Source organism: Lissotriton vulgaris, chromosome 2_1 (assembly GCF_964263255.1).
Source record: "Lissotriton vulgaris chromosome 2_1, aLisVul1.2, whole genome shotgun sequence".
Taxonomy (NCBI): domain Eukaryota; kingdom Metazoa; phylum Chordata; class Amphibia; order Caudata; family Salamandridae; genus Lissotriton; species Lissotriton vulgaris.
Window position 1 is genome coordinate 1725840980 of NC_141687.1, and position 15422 is coordinate 1725856401.

At 46.9% G+C, this 15422-nt stretch overlaps 1 protein-coding gene across 1 annotated transcript in view; it reads left to right on the plus strand.

The window, feature by feature from the left end:
• LOC147733193 (mucin-5AC-like) overlaps positions 1-15422 on the plus strand; it is a 245804-nt gene that overhangs the window by 28306 nt on the left and 202076 nt on the right. Inside the window, exons 7-9 of the mRNA XM_086957733.1 lie at positions 2649-2871; positions 13958-14083; positions 14569-14686. Of these exons, the coding sequence (XP_086813859.1) occupies positions 2649-2871; positions 13958-14083; positions 14569-14686 (467 nt within the window). The remainder of the gene's footprint in view (positions 1-2648; positions 2872-13957; positions 14084-14568; positions 14687-15422) is intronic.

The following is a 15422-nucleotide window of genomic DNA, read 5'->3' on the forward strand; positions in this document are numbered from 1 at the left end:
AAGCAATGGACTTTGGAATAGTATAATTTTCTATTCCAACTCTAGTCTGTGCAACAGTAGGGTAAGCATTGGATTTTAAGTCCAGCATCAGTCCAACAACGCTTTCCCTAAGGCAAGTCATTGTAACAACTTGCGTGGTAAAGGAATGCGTTGTAAAGACGCATTCATGGTTTGGACCCCATTATAAAGGCACAGCCTGGTTCAAGCCGCTTTGTAAAGGCTGATTTCCAGAAAGGAGGGGTGAGATAAAGGAAATGACAGTCATTGAGATGATATGATGAGAGAAAATACGAGAGAAATGGAAAGAGAAATGTGAGCAGGTATAAGGAGTAGTGAGAGGGGGGAAAAAAGTCCCAGAAATATCAAGTAAAAGTCAAGGTCACAAGCTAACAGCATCATGATACCCTTGCAGGTCATAGTGCATTTTACAAATACACATAACATAACAGGTAGGGTTGAAAGAGAATGGAAGAAAAGGGAAGGAGAGAAGAGGAGTAACGGAGAGGACAGAGTAAAAGGGAAAATTGAAGAATAAGGGGAAAGAGGAGTTGAGAACAAGAAGTGAGGTTGAGGAGTTCAATAAGATTCACAGAGGGAATCAAAATAATTTGGAGAGGGAAACAAAAGACTTTGGAGAGAAAGAGTGAAGAAGAGCAGGATAGATGTAGCTGGCAGGAAGCAACACAGATATTGGAGGATAAAAAGGAAGAGGAAATGAGGTGATAGATGGAGAAGTTTAAGGAGGAGGCACAAAGAAAGCAATGGGAGAAGAGCGAGAGAAAAGCAGAATAGATGGCATACAAAGTGCATTCTCCCCCCTCCCCACTGCATGCTTTACGTGGCCCCAATTCAACATCAAACTCAGGAGTCATGCTTGATTTTCTGCAGTGTGCTTGTTTATTAAAAATTAAGTTCACAAGTCAATTACTTCATTGACCCCCCCATTTCTTTATTTATTAGTAAAATATTCCATCACAGTATTTAAGAATAAACTTGCACTTATATACAATATACACTCATTTACCGCCCATTCTCCAATGGGCCTTTGATTTGACTTCAGGGTTGCGCCAGCAGGCCACAACCCAAATCACCTGCTCTCTTTACGTTAACCCCCTTCGGGTCAACAGAGCCGCAGGTGAGTAATGTGCCCCCACTTGCGCAACCAGCGGCCTCCGGGGTAGGGCTGAAGAGCCAAGGCCACCAGCAGGTCAGCTCCAACTCTCCCGCCAGCCCAGAGTCCAGAATGATTTATAAAACCTGTTCAGAGGTAAAAACTGTCACTAGACAAGAAGTTCCCGTGGTATTCTTGTCCGGAACCCCGCTACTGCCCTACCTGAAATCCTTATTATAGGGATGGGTGGGTGGGTGTCTTCTCTAGGCGACGTCCGACTCCTGGGCGGTCAGCGGACAAAGAGGGGGCCTCTAAGATGGTCGCGGGCTTTTATGCCTCGCGCCCTACGACTACTTCCGGGGCACTCCGCCGCCCCCCGTTCCTATTGGTCCTTGCACCATATCCACTTCCGGGTCGGCTGACTCGGAAGTGAACCTACTCTGGGTCGGCCCTTTGGCTGCCACTAACGACGCCATTCCCCGAAGGGGGGTGGCACCTTGCATAGATGGCATACAAAGTGCATTCTCCCCCCTCCCCACTGCATGCTTTACGTGGCCCCAATTCAACATCGATATGCATGCATAACGTTTAACTCAACCATACAACACACTGCACGGCCCGCTAACCTAGATCACGAGTCGGATTGACCCTCGCTGTTCACTCCCACGCGATGGTCCCGCGATGTCTTCTCTAGGCGACGTCCGACTCCTGGGCGGTCAGCGGACAAAGAGGGGGCCTCTAAGATGGTCGCGGGCTTTTATGCCTCGCGCCTTACGACTACTTCCGGGGCGCTCCGCCGCCCCCCGTTCCTATTGGTCCTTGCACCATATCCACTTCCGGGTCGGCTGACTCGGAAGTGAACCTACTCTGCGTCGGCCCTTTGGCTGCCACTAACGACGCCATTCCCCGAAGGGGGGTGGCGCCTTGCATTTTGAGAGGAAGGCTGCAAAGGACAGAAGAAAATTAAGACTGGAAGAGGAGGAAAAGGGATTAAAGGGACAAAAAAGATATACTAAAACAAAGAAATGAGAGCTGGAACGAGGAATTTGCATGCACCCTATCATCAGCAAGAGATTGTGCAATGGCCTTTTCTGCAAATTTTGACTGTCTCATTTCTACAGACTGGCTATCGCTAAATCATTAAACTGAGGCATATAATGTGGATCAGGTACTTTAAAAATGGTTCAGACATTTATACATCATAGATGATGGTGCCTGCAAATTTAAAACATCTCTTATAAGTGAGCCCAACCAGGCCGGTACTGCTCAGCTAATAATGCAATGGACTCTGATGGGCCTTTTATTGCACTCACTAGTAACACACTGTAGGGCGGGCGGGCAGAGTGCATTTTAATTAGAAGATCTCTGCTCATGCTCCTGGAAGGGAAGGAGATGCTACAGGCAGCAAAGTCGGCAGTTAAAGCCACGTGACTGTTAGAGGACTTTAAATATCACTCCCACTTGGAGGCACCGGCTAGGGCTAGGATGATGACTCTACCTGCTCAACCCCTTTCCTGTCCTACTTTCCTTTCCTTAGGAGAACGTGTGCAGCTTGATGATGGACAACATTGCCTTCTCTGAATGTCAAGGTCTGGTTGAGGCGTTCCCCTTTGTTGAGGCTTGCACTGAAGACATTTGCCGGTGCAACTCTTCAGAAAGACTGTCCGCCTTCTGTTTCTGCAACACTGTGATCGAATTCTCTCGACAGTGCGCGGATGCTGGCGGAAAGCCCTTGAACTGGAGAGCTCCAGAAATGTGCCGTGAGTAACTACTGATGTAAAAGCATCCAAAATGTTTGCAAGAGCATGGGGCAGATTTCTTGTATCAACCTTCAACTTTTGCAAGGGAGCCAGTTACAACCTGGTAGAACAGCTCATGGGATGGACAGAGGCTTCAGGCATTTTCTTACATTTCTTTATAATCATTTTAAGTTTTACCCACCCCCTTAAATTACATTTTTTCATCTCTTATATGATTGTTTCACACTATCAATATATAAAATGTACTATTCAGGTTTTTGCCAGACCCCCTCCATCTTGGTATACTATGAGGCTTGGTACCCAGGTCTGCTCCACAGTTTGAAGACTACTGTTCTAAGTAACATAGGCGTGGTTCTTGCACCAACACACCAGGCATCACATATCAGCCACGGTAGTCTCTACCAGTCAGTATGTTCCTACACGGATCACAACGTGCTCATAATTTGTGGATATAGTTTGAAATGAATTTCAATAAAATGCCAATTGGTAGATATAATATCAAGAATTGGAATACATGTTCTAAGAATGGTGAAGTCTTTTTAAATTGCTCTTTTCACAGTACTCTACGGATAAATATTTTCTGGTACATATATCGTGTTCTAAGTATTGTTTACCAAAATATAATCTAATTGTATCGAGCTTTTCTAGTATTAACTCCAACAGAGCCATTTCATAGACTTTATTTAGGTCACAATACTAATGCACAGCAATAAGAAAAGTAGTGCTAACCCTGATTATTGCTACTCTCCTTACGCCTGGTTTATATCTGACTCAGCTATTATATCCAATGGAAGGTGGATATTATGGCTAAGTCTGCCCTGCCCTATTATCAAGCAATCGCCTATCGCTGTGCGATTATCGCTATAATCTCACATTTAACAGCTATCGCTTGGATTTTTATCGTTTTGGAGATAAGCGTCCCTGATAGTGAGTTATCTCAGCGATAAAATCCAGCGGTAAAATCCAGCGATAGCCGGCGATAATTATCTTTGCACTAAGCTCCTTAATGCGTTCAGCATACTTGATAGTGACCTTTTAAAATGTACATATTTTCATAGTTCAAATGTAATCAAATAATGTTTTATTCAGTTATATAGCAAAACCGTGAAAGCGCACAAGTAAAAGCTATTCAAGATTATTTTCAAAGCTAAAAAGATGAACATTGTGATGAATTTTGCCTGTCTCAAGCCCAATCCAAAATGTCGAGTATATCATATCTGTACAATAAAATGTTTAAAAGTCATTCAACAGAATGCGACTGCTTAGTTCAGAGCTCACCCACATATTAATACCATAACAAAAATTATTAAAGTCAGCAGTGACTCGAATAGGAAAATACATAAGACACAGATTTGCAAAAGCGGCTTACTACTAACAAAATAAGTCCACGCATGCACCATACCACAGCTAAATAGCGGCTGATAGCAAACACTAGTGGAGTGAGTGGAGGCATCTCTTGTCTGAATCCTGCCAGCTAGCAAGTAAAATGTAATTCCAGGATTAAAACATATTGGACTAACCACTTGTGTCTAAAAGCGAATATTCAGGGCAAAAGTACAATAAGTGCTCCACAGTCTCAGGTGTCATCCCACAGGCAGGGTACAAATTCGAGCCAGAATCCCTTTTCCACCAGCCATAACGGAATCGCACAGACAAACTCTTTGTAAATGCAGGAATTATTAAACCAAGATAAGGTTAAAAAAGAAGAGTGTCCTTGAATTCCAGAAATTTCTCAGTTAACTGTCCATTAGTCTCAAACAAAACACAGGGGGGCAGATTTACAAGCCCCTTGCGACACATTTACGCCGCCTTGCGTGACGCAACAGTGGCTTAAACCTGGCGCATTCCTGCGAGGCATTTACAACAGGAGGCATCTAGGGAGATGCGTCACGTTATAAAGCCCAGCACCACAATGGGGGTGTTCCAATGCAGGGTGGGCGTTCCGGCGCCTGTGCGCCTCGGAAAGGTGCCTGCGTGAAATCTACAAGATTTCACGCAGGCACTTCCGCGACGCTGCTACGTCAATTACTTATGCCTGCTTCAAGCAGGCGTAAGGACTGGCGCAGCATGTTAAGTATTGGGTGGCCCTGAGTATTCCTGGAGATGCGTCGCGCTAGCGACGCGACTCCAGCGATGCGCCGCTCTTACGTCACGAGATGCATCACGCATCTGCCTACCCTTGCGCCACTGTGCACCGCATTGTAAATGCAGCGCATCTGCCATGACGCAAGGGTAGTTTTGCGTGACACATTTGTTCTGGCGTATCTCTGCTGATATGCAGAGATGCGCCAGAACTTGTAAATATGCCCCATAGTTCCCGAATAAATGCTCAGTAGAGTACTTTAAAATGTCTAACGTCTGGTTTACAGATGGTAAACGCATTATTCCAGAGGTTTTCAAGAGCAAGCTTCAGAAACAACGTATGTACAGAGTTGAACCAGGGAATTTGATGGACATTGCTGATGGCCATCATTTCGCTCACTGAAATCCTTATATTCCTTTAGTTCTGGGGTGGTCCACAGACGTACCCAATGTATCAGTGGCTTTAATGCGACTAGGTGAGTAACTCGGTTGATACCTATGTCATTCGAAGAGCGGAATCGTGGACAAGCTAAGATCTTGCAAAGCTATTCTCCACTGAGGCCAATTGCTGGGTATTAGTGTATACCCAGACTTCTGCGACAAAAAAAGCGTCACTCTGCGCTTTTGTACAATATATTTCTAATGCAGGAGATACGCACAAGAGTGTGACTCTTTGTGCAGCCGCAGGAAAGCGGACGCTCTATGCTTAATATAGAGTGTACTCTTGTTAAGTTGGCATTCCCAGCTAAATTTGTCTGAAACCATGACTCCTAAATAATCTATGTTATCCACTCTTTCAAGGAGATCGAAACCTGCTTTCACTGTATAGTTCCGAACACCATGAACTTGGTCTTGGATATATTTAGTACGAAGCCTCTGCTAATACGCAAATCCTGGCATTTAAAAATTAAAACCTACTGTTCCTTAATGGTTTTCGAAATGAAAAGTGAGTCATCTGCAAATCATAAAATTTGTATTTTTGTTATTGTTTAAAAGAGGGGAGTCATTCTGACAATCTAAAAGAACTTGAACCACATCATTAATATATAGGGTAAATAAAGTGAAGCTGCTAGATCTGCCCTGTTTTCTCTTTTACCTGGAGGATGGTTTAGGTTTAGGTTTGTTTATTGTACAGCTAATAAAAACTCACAATTATAAAACGTACAAATTTTAAAAAAGTCGGTGTCTTCATTAAAACTAGTAAAGTGCATATGGCTGAGATACCCGCCACCCCCTCTTAACACAATCCCCAAAGGAGGGAAACCGGAAACAGTTCTTGAAGTTTTTGGAAGTGGGAGGGAGTGACCCTCCCGGCCGTATTTATTAAAACAAAATTTAAAAAACATTAAACAGTTTCATATTAATGTACAATTTCATTACCACATTGCGATGTTTGGCTAACCTTAACAGATTCTCTAATACAGAAGTTCTCCTAGCCGAACTAACATCCTACAAAACATTTTCTTGAAATATTGAAATTGTACATCCTAACGTTTAAGGGCCAACGGCAAGGTCGTAACCGGTGTCAAGATCCCTAACCAGACATACCCCCCCCACTTGGGAGGGGCGACAGCACTGAGGCGTACTCAAGTGCAACTACTACCAATTTCCCTTGACTTGACGGGGGCACCTATAAACTCGACGCCAGTTAAAGGTCGTTCGAAGACTCGTGTGAGGTATCTAGAAGGTATCGTAGACCTCCCCCCAACCCCACAAAACTTACCGCATCTGCCGTCGCAGATGTCACTGGCCCCGGGAAATTCCCCAGGAGGGGGCTGTAACCCCTCCTACACAGGAAGGGGCCTTGACCGCCTTTCCTTTTCTTTCGGCGACCCATCCTTAGAAGGGACCGCCTCCCCGTTGAGGGGCCAAAGGCCACCTCTCCCGAGCGCTCCCATCCGTGTTGGGTGACGCCCACTCATAGGGATCTTCCAATTAGTGCTCACCGATCATGACCTTACCGCCCGACCAAAATAAATACGACAAATGTTAACTAAACTAAAAACAAAACATTGGCCACTATGACCGAAAAGCACATTTATAAATGGACGTTAAATCCGAATTTCTTTAATCACCAAACCTACAATATTAGACCAATCTTTATTACACATTCAACATCAACACGATACTAACACAACCTGTAAACGAAATAGAATTATCGATCACTTTTATTAAAACAACTGGCTGTCTTCAGGGGCTGGTGGGTGGGTCAAAATTGGCTCTTCGTTCCGTCTCGAGCTCACGGGCAGCGAGGAGGTGCAGCTTCAGAGCACAGGAACAAGAGGATGTCTTCTGGTCTTGCGTCCCTTTTTATCCATCTTCAGGGCGGGCGTAAACCCGCCCCTGCCTGCCCCGAGGGCGTGGCCGGCCGCGTCAGTGTCTAGGCCAGCCCACTCTAGGGCGGGAAAAGGCGCGCCCCGGCTACGCCACTTCGGGCATACCAGCCGAGACGCGCCTCCTGCCCAAAATGGCTTCTCGGGGGGATCGAGGCACTCTGCCATACGTTCGGGGGGACCGAGTGGTCGCCCCTTTCCATATGGCTGAGATACCCGCCACCCCCTCTCAACACAATCCCCAAAGGAGGGAAACCGGAAACAGTTCTTGAAGTTTTTGGAAGTGGGAGGGAGTGACCCTCCCGGCCGTATTTATTAAAACAAAATTTAAAAAACATTAAACAGTTTCATATTAATGTACAATTTCATTACCACATTGCGATGTTTGGCTAACCTTAACAGATTCTCTAATACAGAAGTTCTCCTAGCCGAACTAACATCCTACAAAACATTTTCTTGAAATATTGAAATTGTACATCCTAACGTTTAAGGGCCAACGGCAAGGTCGTAACCGGTGTCAAGATCCCTAACCAGACATACCCCCCCCACTTGGGAGGGGCGACAGCACTGAGGCGTCCTCAAGTGCAACTACTACCAATTTCCCTTGACTTGACGGGGGCACCTATAAACTCGACGCCAGTTAAAGGTCGTTCGAAGACTCGTGTGAGGTATCTAGAAGGTATCGTAGACCTCCCCCCAACCCCACACAACTTACCGCATCTGCCGTCGCAGATGTCACTGGCCCCGGGAAATTCCCCAGGAGGGGGCTGTAACCCCTCCTACACAGGAAGGGGCCTTGACCGCCTTTCCTTTTCTTTCGGCGACCCATCCTTAGAAGGGACCGCCTCCCCGTTGAGGGGCCAAAAGCCACCTCTCCCGAGCGCTCCCATCCGTGTTGGGTGACGCCCACTCATAGGGATCTTCCAATTAGTGCTCACCGATCATGACCTTACCGCCACAGGCCGGATAGTTGACCGGCTATCCGGACCCCCCACAAAACTCCTACCTAAAGGTCATGTTTCAACGTTTTCAACCATGCTAAGAAGTCTCCTATGAGTAACTCATTCCCCACCCGAGACAAATGCACACCATCCCCCAAATACATACTGTCATCATTCATACAGCCATGAGAAATAGAATGCAATGTCCTGGAACAACCTACTCACTTTGTTGTTAAGCTTTCTAACAGAATGATTCAAAGCAGGAATAGAAATAGCCCCCCGCCACACCTTTCGTGGAATCAAATGGGACCACGCAATTGTGGACCCCGGAACTCTCCTCGCCAACCAACTTACAGTGGAAAGCATTGCCTCCAGGAGAAGTCGTCTACCGGTGGTGACCAAATCATTGCCCCCTACATGTACTATAACTATAGACGGCGGTGACCTCGTCCGCCCTAACAAACCCTCGAAAAATGTTTGAAACTGGTCAATACAGAGACCGCCTCTTCCGTAGAAGGACACCCTGTACCCGTATTCCCCAGCTACGTGAATCATGTCACCTGCTTTGAATACGTCTGCGGCGCGCCTCACGTATGAGTGGCCCACGACCCACACCTCCTTTTTCACAGTCGGTGATGTCTGACCGCTGGCCCGGTGTTGGGTCGACTGCATAGTCCGCCCGCCTCGTAGGCTTGCGCAACTGAAAACCAAAGAAAAACAAGAAGCGTGAGTACATTATGACAGCTTCACAACATGTGCAACCGCACATATCTCTTATAACAATTAGAGGACCAACGCCCCACTCGTTTCACTTGTTCTACATTAAGACCCCTGGCTGTAGCTTCTGTAGCAGCCCCTATACGAAAGGAATGGGTCCCAAATTCGCCCGGGTTCAAGCCCGCAGCGGCTATTGACATCGCAAGCACCCGCTGAAACTGAAATTTCGTCCGTGGGGTGGCGTCCGCGTGTCTCAACAACGTCCCCCCCCATGATGCCACCCTTCGTGCTAGGTAGTCTTCTAAACACGTTACCGGACACATGGAGGACCCGGGAATCCTGCGTATGATTATGCAGTCACCCATCCCATCTTGATCGGTCTTGGACCTGACAAAGGAGACAGTCATCGTCTCACCTCTGATCTGAACGTGTTCCTGGCACAAACCCCCCGCCACATCCAGTTTGTTCCTTGCTACCAGTTCGCTCACCCTCATCGCCCCGTGAAATGCAAGCGTAAAAGCGGCTCGGAACAATGCTGTCTCAAACTGAGATGAGCATGTGGCAGGGAGTGTGGCCAACAACTGGGCCAACCTATCCAAACCTATCGGGCGCCTCTCGTCTACTCTGCGACCCTCAAGGCGTTGCCACCCTCGCAGCGCTTTCTGTACCACGAAAGACGCTGTCGGGTCCTGGAAATTATGAGCCCTGGCAACAAAGGAAATGGCAGCACGATGCCTCTGGGCCGTAGCCACCGACTTCCCAGCCCTACGCAAGGACATCAAAAAATGCACCACCCATTCCTCGTGGCCCCAAAGCCCCTCTCTATCAGTCCCCAAAAAGGCTAAATAAGCCCGAAAACGCCCCTTCGTATGCCTTCCTCGTCCTTGGTGCTAGACTCTCTCCCACGAGGTGACGAAGTTCGGGGCACCGAGAGACCAGAGAGCTTCGGGAAAGGGTGCCGGCTCTGGGTCCGCTGAGGGGAGGAAACCCGAGAAAGCCTGCATTTGAAAACGAGACAGTGCATCAGCCGCCTGATTCATCACCCCTGGGACATGCTTTGCTCTGAATAGCACGTTCAATTGCATACACAGTAAAACAATTTCCTTGAGCAGTCTTAAAATCAATTTACAACGTGCTGCCTGACTATTGATACACTCGACCACGGTCATATTGTCAGACCAAAATATGACAGAGTGATCTTTGAACCCATCGGGCCATGTTCTCAAGGCCACCAAGATGGGAAACAGTTCCAGGAAAGCAATATTACTCGTCAGACCATTCTCATGCCACCATGTCGGCCATTTTTGTGCCGACCATTTTGTGCCGAAGATGGCGCCAAAACCTATGCTCCCTGCTGAATCTGTCCATAGCCCCAGCTCTACAGAGGACACGGCTGGTTTATTCCAGACGATTCGACCATTAAAGTCTGCCAGAAATGCTAACCAAATACGCATGTCCTGGCGGACCTCAGCCGATAGTCTCGTGCGATGATGGCCCTCTTTTAGGCCGACCATCGCTTGGGCAATTGAACGGGAAAAGGGGCGGGCCATTGGTATCACCCTCAGGGCAAAATTCAACTGTCCCACCAACTGTTGTAATTGTTGCAGCGTAACTTTAGATGCATTTATACACACTTGCAGTGCAGCCCTGAACTTCAACACTTTGTCAGCTGGCAAACGGAAACAACCCTCCCTGGAGTCCAACTCGATCCCCAGAAACTCGAGGCAAGTCGTAGGACCCACTGTTTTACCCGGCGCCAATGGCACACCAAACTGGTTCATTAACACACAAAATTCGGCCAAGGCCCGGCCACATTCTAGATCCCCGGCTGCCCCAAGAAACAGAAAGTCATCAAGGTAGTGCATTACATATTGGAAACCCGTTTTCTTTGTGAAGACCCATTGTAGAAAACTACTGAATTTCTCGAAATAGGCACAGGATATGGAGCACCCCATCGGCATACACCTATCCATGTAATAACAACCCTGAAACATGAATCCCAGGAGACGCTGGTCGTCTGGGTGTACCGGGAGCAATCGGAACGCTGACTCGATATCTGACTTCGCCATCAGCGCCCCGGGCCCCAGGCGATCAAAAATGGCTACGGCCTCATCGAACGATGCGTACCGCACCGAACACATTTCTGGATCGATTGCATCGTTTACAGAAAGACCTCGTGGAGCTGACAAATTATGAATCAGTCGGAACTCACCTGGGTCTTTCTTGGGGACTACCCCTAAGGGAGAACAAACAAAATTCTGAACCGGGGGTACACTAAACGGGCCGGCGACCCGACCTCGGGCAACCTCTTTACGGATCTTATCCTGTACTACGTGCGTATGCTGCAGGACGGAAAGTTGATTTTTGCACTTCTCCACACCCTGAAAGTCCCCTACCGGGATGCGGAAACCATACGAAAAACCGTTCCGCAGCACCCCAGCAGGAGAACGATCCGGGTATTCACTGAGCCAGGGAATCATCGCCAGGGTATCAATCGGGGTTGGTAAAGGCGCCCCTCGGACTACGTTAGACCTGTTTGGCGCCTCCTCTCCCCCCATTATCACCCGTTCTGGCTCTGCACGTGGACTCAGGATGGGACGACCCGCAACCACTACATTCATGTTTGAATTTACACGATCCCTGGGGTCTAGTACATTTACCTCTGTTGAAATTAAAGCAGAAACCCCTTTTTCCAGTATTGCCGGCAGGTTTCGAGTAATCGTCGGCACCCGTACCTGATCGAAAGGGCGTCCCCGCATATTGCCAGGAGGATTCGCCAACATTACTTCCTACCAACGGCATTTTTAACATTCCTGTCTCCTTCATTTTATCCCAAGTCAAAGAATCATAACAATCCCAGGTTAAACTTTTATTATGCTCCTTTGCCTTTCTGAAAAGATTATCGTAACAGAACCAATGGTTACCCTGGTGCGATGTCGAGTACCCCATGATTCGCGATTGATAGATTGGAAACTCGGAAAGCAACTCAGGCCTACGTTCCCCCAAGATTGACGTAAAAATTCCCCAAGCATTGCCCCAATTGCCAATATTCTCATTCACTTTAAAGGCGGCCATTTTTGCGCGCCAAACACTCGGATGCATGAGATCCTTCTGACTCTTAACATGCTCTACCTCATAATGATCAACAAGCAATGAGAAAATGTTCACATATTCCCCCGCCCAAATTTTTTCCTTAATTGCCAAAGGAACATGTTGACCCAACTTTTCTCTACGAGAGGGTGTTGACTCATCCCTCGCAATCGGCAATGGCCGCTTACCTACACCGGACGCTGCCTCTGTGGTCGCAATCGTCCCTGGTGTCTTGTCCACTACTGCAGCCGGCACGGACACCTTGGCTGCCTCCCGTTTCTCACGCAATTGCTTTATCAGCGCCTGCGCGTCGACAGCCGTGGCGCCCTCGTTACCTTTACCCAACCACGCTGCCAATTGTGCTGCCAGCTCGGGCGGCATATCATCCTCGGACACGGGGGTGACCACAACGGGAATCGGATTCCCCTCCTCCGGCACGGGAGTTGGTGCCTCGAGCGGGGCACTGGGACCCGGGATGTCTTCTCCCGCTACTCCCCTCCTGGGCCTCTTGTTTTTCCCTCCCGGGGCTGCTCCCGCCAAAGGACGTTTAGGTCCCCCTTCCTCGTTCTTATCCACCCGCTTCTTTAGTTCGGACATCTCCTTCATGAGAACACGCAGCATCTGTTCAGTAGTCATGCGTTTTCCCACCTTCTTCGGCATTCTCCAACAGAGTAACTGTAAAACAAACAAGAACGATTAAAACGCTCAAAATTGGCTCTTCGTTCCGTCTCGAGCTCACGGGCAGCGAGGAGGTGCAGCTTCAGAGCACAGGAACAAGAGGATGTCTTCTGGTCTTGCGTCCCTTTTTATCCATCTTCAGGGCGGGCGTAAACCCGCCCGTGCCTGCCCCGAGGGCGTGGCCGGCCGCGTCAGTGTCTAGGCCAGCCCACTCTAGGGCGGGAAAAGGCGCGCCCCGGCTACGCCACTTCGGGCATACCAGCCGAGACGCGCCTCCCACCCAAAATGGCTTCCCGGGGGGATCGAGGCACTCTGCCATACGTTCGGGGGGACCGAGTGGTCGCCCCTTTCCAATAGTTCAGGTGTAAAAAATCTCAGCTATTGTTGAATGTGAGTCTGTGGAGTATCCGTGTCTTTACTGCTTTCACTAAATAAATAAAGTGAAGCTGCTAGATCTGCCCTGTTTTCTCTTTTACCTGGAGGATGGGTTATTATTATACTTGGGATTAGGTTGGCCCATGCCCCACGATAACATCTCGCAGGGCTCAAGTTAATATAATAGGATCAAGTACTAAGGAGCATCTGTAATTTGGTTTGGAAAGATGAGGAACAATACATTTAAATCATGCATGCATCTATCGTTCCACTTAACTTGTTTTGAGTATGGCAATCTATTCTTCATTAGTGTTCAAGATTTTCCCATTTTCCAAAAGAGGTGAGAGTTGTATGGGATTTGATGTGGAGTGCCAGATTGGCCAAAGGTTTAGGAGTTGTGTAGCATAAGTGCCTGTCCCCTCGCCTAAAATATTTTGCTATGTCCATTTAAAACGGTAAGTGTCACCTAGTGTGTGTGTGTTGGGGATTGTGTCTGGAAGGAACTGTTTAAGGGATAAGGTGCTTTGAAGTGGGTCCTCGTTCCTATTGAGAGGTTGCACAGTTTAATTGGAGTTATTATTACTGGTTCCCTCTATTTCGGTATTTAATGAGTCCTATTGTGGCTCCCTGGACCTTCTAGGAGCATGTTTAACTTGTGCTACGTAAGACATGTTCATTGTAGATATGATAAGGTTTTGAATTGGCTTAACTGCCAAAATAAACATACCATAACTGTTTCCTGTGAAGTTTCCCCTTTTAACAAGTAATAGCCATTCTGTCTAATAATACAGATTTTATATTTCTCAGTAATCCCAAATATGGAATTGACAGCCTGTTAACATTGATATGTCTTCCATCCTATACTTGCAGCAATGAATTGTCCTCCTGGGATGGAATACAATGAGTGTGGTCCCTGGGATTCGGAAACCTGCTCCAGTCATGGGAGTACCATATTCAGTCGAGAGAACTGCTTGGATGGCTGCTTCTGCCCACAAGGCAAGTCTAATGCTTTCCCTGACTTATCCCGGAGTCTCCTGTTGGAATGATCTTCAGGCATTAGAACAACATTTCCATGCGCCCAACGAGGTTGGACAATCTTTATTCCATAGCTATATAGAAAGGAGGGTGGAGACATTCTGATTAGATATGGATTTACTTTTTCCGCTCTTCCTTAAAAGTAACCAGAGAAATTGGATATTTGCTTAACAAGTTCTCTTACCAAAAGTGAGAAAACACTGTGCCACCAGCTTAACCTCTGCTTGTGCATGTGAATGCCAACTGGACCTTTTCACCCTTCTAGAGGAAGTCTTTAAGATAATGCCACAAATATTTGTCCAAGGATTGCAGCTTGCAAGGTAGCTTCAAATCTGTTTCCAACATACCTTGGCTATTATATGCAATTTCATGTGCCTCAGGGAAAATAATTTTCCATAGGATTATATTCCATTCAATCTGTTCATCACCTTTTTCTCTTCTTGTAGGTACTGTACTTGATGACATCGGCAGCCAAACATGCATCCCACCTGAGCAGTGCTCGTGCACCTACAATGGAGTGGTTTATCCTCCAGGTGGAACCTATTCCAATCCGTGCCGCATCTGGTAAAGCTTTTCTTTCTAGTGCAGATAATAATTTAAGTTTCTGGTCCTGAACTTGTTTAAATGTATTGTATCTCTTTTCTTTGAGGACCATGCCAGCCTTATAGGAAGGAATGTCAAGAGAGATGAAATCACTAAAGGTTCAATTCGGAAATAGACTACTCCCCTGCCTTTCGGCTATAACATATTTCACTTTGGTCTGTGTTTGCAAATACCACATACATACATGCAACTTAGACCACTGCTTGTGTCATTTTGGTGATGAGCCCACCCAACACACAAATTTATTTTTTATTAGTATTGCAATAGTAGTACTAACATACTTTAAAATGTGGGTTTCTAACTGATGTGGGTAGGTCTATGATTCTCTTCTCCTATCTTTCTTTTATGTATAGAGATCTCTGCAATGAATGTGGGGATCTCCACACACACAGTATTTATTTTAGTAGTAAATGTGTGGAAAATGGAGAATACTTACTATACAAAGGAGTGGTTTTGGGAGGAGTAAGAAGGAGTTATGGGAGTGCGAGAGATGGAATTATTGAGGGACATGCACCCACCCACAAAAAAGTAGACCCATTAATACGCACACCCTTAAATTCTATAGATACTTAAGCCAAAGGGGTCCACAACCTGTTGAAAGTTTATTCAAGCTCAGAGTTGAATTAGGTCTAGCACCACCCATGGCCACTCACAGGCACTGCAACACCCTCAATAGTAAATTACGGAAATATATTTT